At 42.2% G+C, this 14,429-nt stretch overlaps 1 protein-coding gene across 2 annotated transcripts in view; it reads right to left on the bottom strand.

The window, feature by feature from the left end:
- Positions 1-14,429, bottom strand: part of LOC141272800 (protein-glutamine gamma-glutamyltransferase E-like) — a 96,208-nt gene that overhangs the window by 48,362 nt on the left and 33,417 nt on the right. The window contains exons 3-6 of one of the 2 annotated variants that reach the window (XM_073683867.1): positions 13,453-13,677; positions 9,687-9,871; positions 8,545-8,673; positions 2,510-2,681 (exon numbers count right to left, since the gene is read on the bottom strand). In XM_073683867.1, the coding sequence (XP_073539968.1) occupies positions 2,510-2,681; positions 8,545-8,673; positions 9,687-9,871; positions 13,453-13,677 (711 nt within the window). The remainder of the gene's footprint in view (positions 1-2,509; positions 2,682-8,544; positions 8,674-9,686; positions 9,872-13,452; positions 13,678-14,429) is intronic. The other variant, XM_073683868.1, reaches the window with a different exon arrangement.

The raw sequence follows: 14,429 nt of genomic DNA, 5'->3' as shown, positions 1-14,429 counted from the left end.
GAGACGGAGGCTGAAGAGGAGGAGGAGGTGGTGCAGGAGCTGTAGAATGTGGAGGCAACCCTAATTGACCCAGGGCCCGCAATCATCGGCGTCAGGAGGATGTGTTCCGTCACAGGGTCCGACTGGGTTCCGGCTTCCACAATATTAACCCAGTGTGCCGGCAGTGAGATGTAACGTTCCTGGCCACAAGCACTTGTCCATGTGTCCGTGGTTAGGAGGACTTTCCCAGTAGCTGCGTTGGTGAGGGCACGGCTAATGTTCTGGGACACGTGTTGGTGTAAGGCAGGGATAGCACATCGGGAGAAATAGTGGCGGCTGGGGACAGAGTACCCAGAGATGGCTGCCGCCATCAGGTTGCAGAAAGATTCCATCTCCACAAGCCTAAAAGGCAACATTTCCAGTGCAAGCATTCGAGAAATGCAAGCATTCGAGAAATGTGGCAGTTTAGTATTGTGGACTGCATATTTGCGCTTGCGTTCAAAGGACTGGGGCAGGGACAAAGCAGCGCTGGAACAAGGATACGGACATGGTTGCCAGTGTGCCATGACAGGTGCAGAGTGGAAGGCATCTTCGCCTGTGCCATGGACAGGGGATTGGCATGCACACACAACAGCGCAACAGGCAGTGGTGTCACCCGCAGACACTGTTTCTGGACCCTGTCATTCAGTCCAACTAGTCGGGTGCTTTGCTGTCATGTGCCTGAGCATGCTGGTGGTGGTCAAGCTGGTAGTTTTGCGGACCCTGCTGATGCTGGCATAGCAGATGCTGCAAATGGCCTTTTTTGGGTTAACTGGACAGTCTTTGAAAAAGCCAGACTAGGGAAGACCTAGCAGTTGGACTGGCAACTTCCCTCTTGTTGGTGTTTTGGGGAACAGTTGCCTGCCTTGTGTCTGGCCACTCCACTGCTTGTTCCTGCCTGTTGTGGTGCTACGGCTCCCTCCCCCTCTGTGCTTCTGTCCTAGCTATGGATGTCACCTTCCCAGGTTGGGTCAGTGACTTCCTCGTCCACCACCTAGTCTTCCACGTACACACCCTGGGCCTCCTCCTGACTTGCTGGCAATTGTGTCCCATCAACCACCTCTTGCAACAGTATTGCACTTTCCCACTGTTACCTTCGTGTGACCATGGCTGCTCAAATATTTGGGCATCGCTACATGCGATCTACTCATGCCCTGCTTCAAGCAAGCTGGGCGACAGGCCTGTATCTATAAATCGAAAAGTGAACAGCTCTTCGGAGTGTCCAAGTGTGGGATCATTTGTCTTCGGGCACTCGGCATGGTTGGAGGAAGCAGGATCAGGGTGAGGAATATGTGGTCCAGACTCACAGCTACTGAGACTGGACAGTGTGGAAGACAGGGTGGTGGTTTTGGCGGCAAACTGACTGGAAGCATTATCTGCTATCCAAACAACAACCTTTTCATACTGGTCTGGCTGCAAGAGTGATGTTCCGAGGCCCCCTAGAAATTTGGACAGGAAGGTAGTTCGACATGATGTGGGTGCTTGTTGTGCTCCGTCAGCAGGCACAATTTCAGCTTGCCCACAGCTTCGGCCTGCACCATCACGTCCACTTCCCCGTCCCTTGCCCATTTTAAATGGAGTAGAATATTTGTCAAGTTCCCAAAAATATCAGGATTACCACTGCAGTAACATAGGATCATATCTGATGATGGACAAGATTCTCTGCTTCCACAATACAGCAATGAAATTAAAAATCAACCAAATTGCTGCTAACAAGCAACTGAAGGAGTCAAAATTATGTATTATATTGCTTTTCAACAAAATAATCAGGATTAAGAGGAAAAAGTTTATTAGGCATGATATCTAGGGCTATCACCATGATGTAATTTTACGTCATTAGCAATGAACACCTTCCCAATTATGATGTAAACTTATGTCAAAGGTAGTGAAGGGGTTAATATTTCTGCTGCTTTTGTGAATTTCCTTAAAAATTGGCAGGGACTTTTCAGCCCTTTATTCAGTCAATCTTGTAAAAGCTGGGTGGGGCAACACCTGGCCAAGGGATTTACTATAGATCATGCCAGAAATACTCTCAGTAAATTATAGTGCAGATTGTTTTTTTGGAGTTGTCCAAAATGTGGGTAATTTTAAACAGCCCTTTAGGGATTTAAGGCCAACATATGAAACACTGGTCTTACACATGTTCTGGTGTCTGCAGATCAGTGAGAAGTTTAAGATTAATGGCTGTTCCAGCAGTAACATTAAGCACATGCTTGACCACTGCTCCATTCATTGTTTATGCGATAGCCAGAGAGCCATTTATAGCATTCGGCAGTCCTACAGGCTACAGAGAATGGATTAAGCGTTGGACTGCAACACACAATCTAATGTAGATAAATGTACCCCATTCTGGCTATCAGTGGGGTTCCCAGGATGCACCCTGATCTATAAATTATCACTTATCCTGCTCACAAATTTTGAACCTTCTAATGGAGGTACATGTTGGGAGGATTTCCTGATGTATAGTATAAACATAATGTATTTTACAGACCTGTACAGAGAACTCCAGCAAATACCCAACATTGCCCAAATTGGACAGGTCCTTTATCCATCCACTGGCGGAGGATGTCAGCACTTCCATTCCATTTCGTTGGTCTCTCTCCACTGGAATAATCCCCGCTCCAGTTTCCCACAAGTACTCCATGGTCATCTTGGCAATTAATCTTAAAATAATATGTACAAGAGTTACACTGAGCAAGTAAACAAGTACAGAAGTGATCTCCAGGTCTCATTTATGTGCAGTCTATTACATGATAGGGGTGCGGTTATGTAGGATGAGCATAGAGGCAGATTCTCCACATTAAAGGGAAGAGGAGATTGTTCAGCGCAAAGCAATTTTACCATAACGCTGAAACAAATGGCTTTGGGGAAAAAAAAAACAAAAAAACCACAACACACTGTAGCATCGGCGTCTCTGCCCCGTACTAGGCAGAGACTCCGTCCCTCTCACCTCCCCGCTCCTGGCGCGGCGTCCTCCAGCGCTTCTCTCCCAGCTGCTTCCGGCACGCGCTCCTTCCCCGGCAGTGTGCTTAGGGCGCGCGCGCGCTCCCCCTCTCTTAAAGGGACCGCGCGCGCCGTCCTAAGGAGTCCTCGGCCAATTGCCGGAGGATCTCCCATATATAAGGCACCTCCTCCAAAATGGAGGTGCCCGAGCAATGTTGTTGCAAAGCCTTCACTCTGCTTCAGCCCTCAGGTCCCGTTACCAGTTACCTGCCAGTCACCTGCCAGATTCCTGCTTGTTACCTGCCAGTCACCTGCCAGATTCCTGCTTGTTACCTCCCAGTCACCTGCCAGATTCCTGCTTGATACCTGCCTGATATCCGCTTATCTGCTTGCTAGCCTGCGGTCTGACGGTCTGCCTTCCGACACCTGTCAGTCTGTCTATGGACCAGCCTGCACGCTCACCTGGGAGCGCTCACCTACTACCTGTCTGCTAGCCTACCTGGAGGCTCCGCCGTCACGTGCTGTGACCACCTGCCTGTCCAGAGACTCTTGCCCGCTCACCTGGGAGAGCTCACCTGCTACCTGTCTGCTAGCCTACCTGGAGGCTCCGCCGTCACGTGCTGTGACCACCTGCCTGTCCAGAGACTCTTGCCCGCTCACCTGGGAGCGCTCACCTGCTACCTGCCTGCTAGCCTACCTGGAGGCTCCGCCGTCACGTGCCGTGACCACCCGCCTGTCAAGAGACTGTCCCTGTCACTTGCCGTGACCTCCTGCCCTTCTACCCAGAGACTGTCCCCGTCACTAGCCGTGACTACCTGCCCGCCTTCCCTGGGAGCCACCCGCTTCCTTACAAGGACTGCCCCCTTGTACAGTTTCTCAGAGGTTCCACCTCCCAGACCCGTTACACACACTACACGCAGAATTTTTGGTACAACTTGGATTTGCACAAAAATTATGAGTTTTGGCGTTTTCATACCAGTTTCACCAAAATGGGCGGAACTGGGTAGATCTTGGGCATGAGATTCATGAGGAGCTGTGTCATTCCTTATGCCATGTTTGGATAACTAGAAGTTTTTCAGGCATATACCACAAGTTGTGTGAGCTAACTACATACACATTAAACAGGACCTGTCACCATGTCAAAAAATGCCTAATTTTTACTTGTTTTATTGTTACATAGTTACATAGTTTATAAGGCCGAAAAAAGACAAGCGTCCATCCAGTTCAGCCTATTTCTTGTGCACTGCAGCTATTCCGCAGCATTGATCCAGGGAAAGGCAACAAAAAAACATGCGGCATAGGCCAATTTACATCATTGAGGAAAAATTCACTTCCCGACACCAATCTGGCAGTCAGATTAAATCCCTGGATTAATTAACTAAGCATAAGATGTAATTTTATTGTTCTCAAGAAAGGCGTCCAGGCCTCTCTTGAACTCTTTAAGTGAGTTGGACATCACCACTTCCTCTCCCAGAGTTCCAGAGTCTCACGGCTCTAACCGTAAAGAATCCCCTTCTATGATGGTGCAGGAACCTCCTTTCCTCCAGACGCATAGTGTGCCCCCTCGTCTTTGTCACCATCCTTGGTATAAACAGGTCATGGGAGAGATCTCTGTACTGCCCCCTGATGTATTTATACATGTTTATGAGGTCTCCCCTAAGACTTCTCTTTTCCAATGTAAATAGGCCTAATTTTGACAACCTCTCTGGGTATTCTAGTCCCTCCATTCCCTTTATTACCTTAGTCGCCCTCCTTTGTACCCTCTCTAGCTCCAATATGTCTTTCCTGAGCACAGGAGCCCAGAACTGTGCACAATATTCTAAGTGCGGCCTTACCAGCGCTTTATACAGAGGAAGAACAATGTTCTCATCATATGCCCCTATTCCTCTTCTGATGCATGCCATGACTCTATTTGCCTTCGCAGCTGCTGCCTGACACTGGGCACTCCAATTTAATTTGCTATTAACCAAGACGCCCAGGTCCTTCTCCATGTCAGATTTCCCCAACGGTTTCCCATTTAATATGTATGGGTGACTGCTGTTTTTCTTTCCCATGTGCATGACCTTACATTTATCGGCATTGAACCCCATTTGCCATTTTTTGGCCCAACTCCCTTGCTGCAGCTCTACGTAATCAATTGTCTGCTTTACACTGTGTTCCAAATTATTATGCAAATAATATTTTCTCAGATTTTCCCAAATTACCTATATGAATGGCAGTCATTGTAATTTTCCAGTCAAATAACTATTAGAGTACAATTGAAAGGTTTTTGTACAAACTGCCTATGATAACAGTATATTTTTAAAAAAAATAAAAAACTCAAACTGCACTCAAAATGCATGTTCCAAATTATTATGCACAGCAGAGTTTTCAACCTTTTCATTTTAATAAAGAACAAAAAAATGGTCATTTTTGAAATTATAAGCATTAGCAGGTTATTACAAACTGAAATCAAACAGTTTTCAACTCAAAACTTTATTCTAGGTGATGCTACATTTGCACATAGGACCCCTTGTTCGAAAGGAGCTTCTGAACTCTCTCGTCCATTGAATTTGTCAGGTTTTGGATGGTTTCTGCTTTAATTGTTTTGCATGAGGACAGAATACCCTCCTAGAGCTGTTGCTTAGATGTGAACTGCCTCCCACTATCATAGACACTCCTTTTGATGATGCTCCAGAGGTTCTCAATGGGGTTGAGGTCAGGGGAGCATGGGTGCCACACCATAAGTTTGTCCCCTTTTATGCCCATAGCAGCCAGAGATGCTGATGTGTTATGAGCAGCATGAGACGGGGCATTATCATGCATGAAAATGATCTTGCTGCGGAATGCATGGTTCTTGTTCTTGAACCATGGAAGGAAGTGCTGTTTGAGAAACTCAACATACATTATGGAGTTCATCTTTACCCCTTCAGGGATCCTAAAAGGGCTGACAATCTCTCTCCCCATGATTCCAGCCCAAAACATTACTCCACCTCCTCCTTGTTAGCGCCGTAGCCGTGTTTGCATGGGGTGTCCATCAACCAGCCATCCTCCACTCCATCCATCTGGACCATCGAGATCATTTCATGCATGATAATGCCCCATCTCATGCTGCACATAACACATCTGCATCTCTGGCTGCTATGGGCATAAATGGGGACAAATTTATGGTGTGGCACCCATGCTCCCCTGACCTCAACCCCATTGAGAACCTCTGGAGCATCATCCAAAGGAGTGTCTATGATGGTGGGAGGCAGTTCACATCTAAGCAACAGCTCTGGGAGGGTATTCTGTCCTCATGCAAAACAATTGAAGCAGAAACCATCCAAAACCTGACAAATTCAAAGGACGAGAGAGTTCAGAAGCTCCTTTCGAACAAGCGGTCCTATGTGCAAATGTAGCATCACCTAGAATAAAGTTTTGAGTTGAAAACTGTTTGATTTCAGTTTGTAATAACCTGCTAATGCTTATAATTTCAAAAATGACCATTTTTTTGTTCTTTATTAAAATGAAAAGGTTGAAAACTCTGCTGTGCATAATAATTTGGAACATGCATTTTGAGTGCAGTTTGAGTTTTTTATTTTTTTAAAAATATAATGTTATCATAGGCAGTTTGTACAAAAACCTTTCAATTTTACTCTAATAGTTATTTGACTGGAAAATTACAATGACTGCAATTCATATAGGTAATTTGGGAAAATCTGAGAAAATATTATCTGCATAATAATTTGGAACACAGTGTAATTTTAAAATCTCCACATGGTTCCAGAAATATGACCTTTTCATTTACTGCCAATTTTCATTGTCTGTACCAAGGAGGCGTTGCTCAGAGGATAATCATGGAGAGTTTTCTGTACATACGCCACTCAAAGAAACTTATGAACCACGCCCTCTTGGTAAAGAAAGACCATAAAAATTTGCACCAAATAAAAACAAAAAAAAACAAAACACTATCTCTGGAATTTAATGGATGTATGTCAGGGATCACCACAGGGACGACACTGGGGAGATTACGCAATATCTCACCGTGCTGTCACGCTGCCAGTATTTCGTCCGGAATTGCGAGCACACGATCCAGACTACTCACTCCTTGGGCATTGGCGAGCACGCTGAGAGCGTATGGTGTCACATCTCCGAATTCCAGCTCCAGGAATGTGTGTACGTCCCCGTATGGTTGCTGCCGGCTGCATGATAGCCAGATTATTAATATTATTCGCTGCCACCACCGGCTGCCTGCATTTTGGTAGCGTATATGGCTTCGGGGGAGGGAAAGAAACAGGACAAACTAAACAGAACTATTAAATTTTATATTTAATCCAAAAGGGAGGCAGTGTTTAGGAAAAATATATACACAAAGATGTTACAAAGGAGACATTAAAATGCATAAGCAGTTACGTAAAATAAACATGATAAAAGAAGACAACTTACTCTGTAAAGATCACTGCGACGATTCAATATAGGTGGAGGGGAGATGCTCCATTTAAACTTTATTCGAACAGGGCCCTCCGCTATGATAGACATATACTCCCGGGCAAAGAACACAGCTTCAGCCTCAAACTATTATATGTTGAAGGGAGAGACCCCCTGTGATGACATCACAGGGGCTGGGCTCCACCCTTCAGATTTGTATTGAAAACCTGGTTTTTGGGATAACTCATCGTGCGTTGATCTCAGAAGCCCAAAAGTGATATAATATTTTCTATTATGATTTTACCTTCATGTAGAGATCACACATCGCATAGCTGCAGTCTGCTATCCTGGTGTTTTTGCGCTACAGCTCCCTGATTCTGTTTACAGCCATGGAAAACTATGGATACATTCCTTGGCTGTCCCTGCCACTAAAAATATAGGTCCCATTATTGCCGGACGTATGAAATTTACAATATTTCATTTTGGAGTTGAAGTGTCTATAAATGTCTGTTTGAAGCTCAGGAAACAAGTTTTCCCTGTTACACGCTAATTATTGCAATCCTGCCACTGACTACACCCTGTGTCTGCCAGGGACATGATCTTAATGAAGTTATGACACTTCTTGGCTGCAATTTGTTTGTGTAAGCTATTTTAGCTGTGGGTGATAACAATCTACAGTGTCTCCCTGCAAGTTATCTCTGGTGTGTCACCTCTCAAAAGATGGATAAGGGAGGGAGTGAAGAGGGGTTTGGGAGGAAGGGTCAATATCTATGACAGGCTTACAATATTCCTCAATATTTCCCTGACAATGTAAAACAAAAAAAAGCAGAATAATCAGGAGATCAGCATGAATAAAAGTACCAGTCACCTGCTGAAAGTTTGTGCTCTAAGTGTATTAGGATTATATGGTAAAAGGAGGAGAATGTGGACAGTTGCATGGGGCACCATATTAGTGCAATGGTCAAATACAAGAACAGTGAGAGAAGTTGCGATATTAGGCCAATTAAACGGCCTAAAATAATTTAATGTGCCCATGAAATGTTTTTTAGGACACCAATATAATTGTATAGAAATTAGGCATATTGAAGTGTTAACATGATCTTGTGCCTTATGACAACTTGATTTTTGGGCTCAGATTTGTAACACTGATCAACATGAGTTACAGTATGTCTATTTAAATGAAGCAGTTCTTACCATGGCACTTAACATTCTTCCCACATGGACTGGGTCATTTCTCAAATTCACATCTTTCTTAGGATCTCTTTTATGTTCAGTACTCTTGTCTAAAATATTTAAAGTGATATCCAAAATTTTGTCTTGAAACTGTAAACAAAATACATATTGCAAGGATGAGAGAATAATCAATATAACTACAGAAAACCACAATACACACCAGTAGAATTAAGTGAAACTTTCAATATTCACATTTGCTAGATTCTACAAATTTTGAAAGGACATTTGATTGCAGGGAATCAAATCTCTGCAAATTAAAGTATTCCAACTGCTCTGAAAAACATGAATTACACTTTTTTTCTTCCTGAAATACCAATCTTCACTTCATATGTTGCAGCTAAACTTCAGTTTTTTTGCCACAATCGCAGTACAACAGTAACAGCAACATTTTTGAAAATCAATAAATTCTCAATTCCATTCTATTGAGAATCTGTGGTTAATCCTGAAAGAGCCGGTGGATGAAAAAAAAAAAAAAAGGACATAATTATGATCAATTCCAAGCACTGATTACACAAGAATGGGTTTTATCATCAGTCAGAATTTGGCCCAGAAGCTGATATTTAGCTGTCAGGGCGAATTGCAGAAGTCTTAAAAAATAAGGGTCAACAATTGACAAATGCATCAAGTTCATGCAAAGATTCAATCACAGTATAAAAACTTATGAAAAGTTTATCATTGTACTTCAATAGCCATAAAAACTTATGACTAAAAGATTAACCCCCCCCAAAAAAAACCAAAACAAACAAAAAAACTGTCAATTTTCGAAATTTACTGCTTTCAATCTTAAAACTTCCCGCAATGACTGCACGCCTTATTCACTCTTGACACAGAAGATGTACGGTGACCCTGCTATTCAATTACTTTCTTTCGCACAATGTGTATAGCCACATATAGTCTGGTAAATCCATCATGTAGGTTTATATAGTCAAACAGTTTATACCAGTCATGCTGTATGTATATTCCATGTCCATACACTGTGTATAGGACCAAATGCAGTATTATTAAAAGCATTCATCACTGTCAGTCCAGTCACTGTATTATTTTATATAGTGACAGGCCCCTTCAATGACAAACCCGCTTTTTTCTAAAACAGAAGACTTTACCTGCCCAAAGTCCCAGCGCCTTGGTTTTTGAGTGCTTGAACTTCCAAAAAAAATTATCCCGGTTTCATTCAGAACATATTCTCTCTTCTCTGCATCATTTTCCATGTATACCGCATCGCCTGGGTTGGTTGTAGAACATATTTGTGAATGAAAAACTCCACAGCAATAATTAAAATAGAGGTGTCCTGTGTAAAAGAGCACTATCTGAAGAAACATTAAAACCCTGCACACGAGAAATCAGAATCTCATCGGTATTTGAATCTGCAGGCCTATGACTTACAGCTGCTAAATATACACTGGGGAAAATAAGTATTTGATATACTGCCGATTTTACAAGTTTTCCCACCTACAAAAGAATGGAGAGGTCTGTCATTTTTATCGTAGATACACTTCAACTGTGAGTGACAGAATCTTAAAAAAAAAAAAAAAAAAAAAAAAAAAAAAAATCCAGAAAATCATATTGTATGCTTTAATAATTAAATTGCATTTTATTAAATGAAATAAGTATTTGATACAAGAGAAAAACAGAACTTAAATATTTGGTACATAAACCTTTGTTTGCAATTACAGATGTCAGATGTTTCCTTTAGTGTTTGACCAAGTTTGCACACACTGCAGCAGGGATTTTGGCCCACTACTCCATACAGATCTTCTCCATATTTTTCCAGGTTTTGGAGCTGTCGCTGGGCAACATTGAGTTTCGGCTTCCACTAAAAATTTTCTCTTAGGTTCAAGTCTGGAGACTGGCTAGGCCACTCAAGGACTTTGAAATGCTAAGAAACTCCTTAGTTGCCCTGGCCAGCCACAACGCATCTTCAATGCTCTTACTGAGGGAAGGAGGTTGTTGGGCAAAATCTCATGATACTTGACCCCATCCATTCTCCCTTCAATAAGGTGCAGTCATCCTGTCCCCTTTGCAGAAAAGCACCCCCAAAGTATGAAGTTTTCCCCACCATGCTTTATGGTAGGGACGAAGTTCTTGGGTTTGTACGCCTCCTGCCTTTTGGTCTCATCTGACCTTCTCCCGTGCCTCCTCTGGATCATCCAGATGGTCATTGGTGGACTGTAAATGGGTCTGGAAATGTGCTGGCATGATCAGGGGGACCTTGCGTGCCCTGCAAGATGTTGTTAATCCATGATGACGTAGTGTGTTACTAACGGTAATGTTTGAGACTGTGGTCCCAGTTCTCTTCAGGTCATTGACCAGGTCCTCCAGTGTAGTTCTGGTCCGATACCTGACATTTCTCAGAATCATCCTTACCCGACCAGGTGAGATCCTGCATGGAGCCCCAGACCGAGGAAGATAGATAGTAGTCTTGTGTTTCTTCCATTTTCTAATAATTGTGCCAACAGTTGTTGCCTTATCACCAAGCTGCTTTTTTATTGTCCTGTAGCCCATCTCAGCCTTGTGCAGGTCTTCAATTTTGTCCCTGGTGTCATTAGACAGCTCTTTATTTTTGGCCATGGTGGAGAGATTGGAGTGTGATTGATTGTGTGGACAGGTGTCTTTTATACAGGTAATGAGTTCAAACAGGTGAAATACAGGTAATTAGTACAGAGTAGGAGGGCTTCATAAAGAAAAACTAACAGATCTGTGAGAGGCAGAATTCTTGCTGGTTGGTAGGTGATCAAATACTTATTTCATGAAATAAAATGCAATTTAATCATTTAAAAATCATACAATGCAATTTTTTTTTAGATTCTGTCTCTCACAGTTGAAGTGTACCTACAATAAAAATTACACACCTCTCCATTCTTTGTAGGTGGGAAAACTTGCAAATCTGGCAGTGTATCAAATACTTATTTTCCCTACTGTATGTATCATAGGACGACACCTTTTTCTGCATTCTAGACTTTGTCTCCTCATGCAAACAGTCAAAACAATTGTCCAAAGCTTTCATATACAGACAACGCAGAATTAAATTGAGCATCCAAAGTATCTAAGTGGCTCATGTTGGAGGATACTGTATATCCATCTTTAGACATTTGTGTAACTTTATACCACTTCTTGATTAGCTTAAATTTTCACCATTTTTTAAATGATTGAAGGTGGCACATGTTAGGCACTTTTGAGCCTCATTTAACTGTGTGGCTAACACTTAAAAGGGGTATTACCAAAATGTATTCCATATCTATAGCGCGCTCGCTGCCAAGACTAGAGCAGCAGGGGACTGTAAAGAGGGGAGTTTTTTTTTCTTTTTTAAATGTGGGGCCCATTATAATATGTGGATGTCTATGTGTGCGGCATTATAGTGTGTGGAGGACTGTGGGGATCACAGATGGGTCATCATATTCTGCAGGGGGATGGGGGTATAGTAGGGTCATGCCATGCGTGGAGGAATTCACTCTGGGGGTATTATACTGTGTTCAGGGGGCACTTTTGTTGGGATCATACTTTGTAAAAACAAAAGGATAAAAAAAAAATCTTGAATTAATATATTTAAAGTTAGGCCATATGTATTTTACATAACATATTATATTCTATTATTCCAATAGGCCCCATTTGTTTATATGTGTTTATTTTATGCTAAGATCTATTAATTACATTGTACTTTGTACGTAGGACAACCCTTTTAAGTTTGTTCCCATATGAAAAAAGTTCCTAGCCATTTTTGATGATATAGAAAAAACTTCAATTCAATTGTAGACTTTAAAATAAATATCGAGGTTGGCTCGTGACTTTGTCCCAAGTTTTTAATTTTGGCCCTCTGTGTATTTGAGTTTGACATCCCGGGTCTAACACATATCTGACAATGTATCAGCAGCTTTTTCTTATTAAAAACAATTATGTATAAATGCTATCACTTGGTTCTCCACCTAAAAATTAACAACGTGCAGTACTACCCATTGGCAGTACATATTGTATTCTCATTACCCTGCCCTACCTGCTGAGAAGCTGGCATTTGCTTGTAGCTCCTGGCATGTAATTCACAGTAAATGTAAGGCTTGGCAAAACTGGCTTTATTGCATTAAGAGAAACAAGCGACTATTTCATAATGCAAAATGTGGGACTGTTCAGTAACCTAAAATAACCTCGTTTACTGATGCCTCTCACCTTCCAAGATGGACTCGACTAAGCTCACATCTTAGCGTTATGGACCACAGCAAAGAACACTTGGGGACAGGAGTTGACTCGTCCAACCTACAGTCCAAACTATATGAATATCAAAGATAAGGGACCCCATTACAGATTTTGCTACTAGTCCCTGTAACCTCAAATTACAATACAATTCTGCCCTCAACCTATCATTCTGGGCTCTCATTAATCTACTATAAGAAACATTTGTAAGCAACTTTATAAAGGAATCTGTCAGCAGGTGTTTGCTATGCAATCTGACAGCAACATGAGGTAGGGACAGAGACCCTGATTCCAGCGATGTGTCACTTAACTGCTGCACCCAGTGAGCTATGATATAGTCACAATTTTCTATGCTGCAGATTGAGCAGAGCTCAACTGCTGATCTGTGTCTAACCCCAGCCACACCACAGCTTTCTATACACATTGTGTAGTGAGATCTGCTGATCGGACTAGGAGGCATGAGGCAGCTTGTCCTTTAGCGATAATCTCCTGTTGATAAAACACCGATTGTATTGAAACAACAAAACCATGCCCAGTAAGTGACATCCCTGGAATCAGGGTATCTGCTCCTACATTATTGTGCTCTCAGTTTACATGACAGAAACCTGCTGAAAGATTTCTATTAATACCATGTATTGTAGATTTCACTATATCAATTAGTTAAATATGTTACAGATATAACAGTACCTTTAGCCCAAGGGTTAAAAAGCACATATACATGTCCTAGACTTTCTGAAGTGGTACTCGATCCACTAGAGAAACTCAGGGTCATTGCATAACATCCAATAACTGCATTCACAGGGGAGTTGATGGTGACTGTCAAAGTGTTCATTTTCTGGGTACTGCTTGCACTCCAAGGCACTCCATTGCTAGGACTTGGAATTGTAATTGGCAAGTCTATATTTATAGATCCTGCAAAAAAAAAAAAAAAAATTAAAAAAAAAAAAAATATTTAGAAAAAATGCAAGATACCGTTAATAAACATACATGCTTGATTTAAATGTAACCAATCCATTAGCTTCAATGTGCATACCCAAGCCTTTACCTTCAGTGTGTAGATCCAAGCCATTACTTTCATAAAGAAACAAAGGTCAATTACCCTCGATGTGTAGATCCAAACCATAACCTTTCCTGCACTATATACTCAGCTATTACCTTCAGCTTGTAAACTAGGACTATTACCTCCAGTACCTTGATTAGGGTCACTGACCAATGTTTTGATATGGTCCATTACCTTCAAAAAAAGGTATATAACTTAGACCATTACCCTCAATGTGTGAACTGAAGCCATTAGCCTTCATGTGTAGATCCAGACCATTGTCTTCAGTGTGCAGACCTAATGTATAGACATGAAGCATTACTTTCAATGTTTAGACCCAAGCCACTACTGCTAATAAGTATATCCAGGCCATTACCATCAACTTACAGTACATATAGCCATTTCATTTCTTTGAATGTATGGACCCAGTCCATATACAAAGACCGTGGTTCCCATTATAAGAGATTGGTCTTAAAGCTGGCACGTTTTAGAACAGCATTCCCCCAACTGCAGTCCTCAAGGCCCACCAACAGATCATGTTTTCAGGATTTCCTTAGTATTACACAGGTGATGGGATTATTGCCTGTGCAGGTGATGGAATTATCACCTGTGCAATACTAAGGAA

Source organism: Phyllobates terribilis, unplaced genomic scaffold (genome assembly GCF_046119375.1).
Source record: "Phyllobates terribilis strain yellow unplaced genomic scaffold, ASM4611937v1 Scaffold_5__5_contigs__length_657084704, whole genome shotgun sequence".
NCBI lineage: Eukaryota > Metazoa > Chordata > Amphibia > Anura > Dendrobatidae > Phyllobates > Phyllobates terribilis.
The sequence above is the reverse complement of the archived record's forward strand: the minus strand, read 5'-3'. Positions and strand labels throughout refer to the sequence as shown.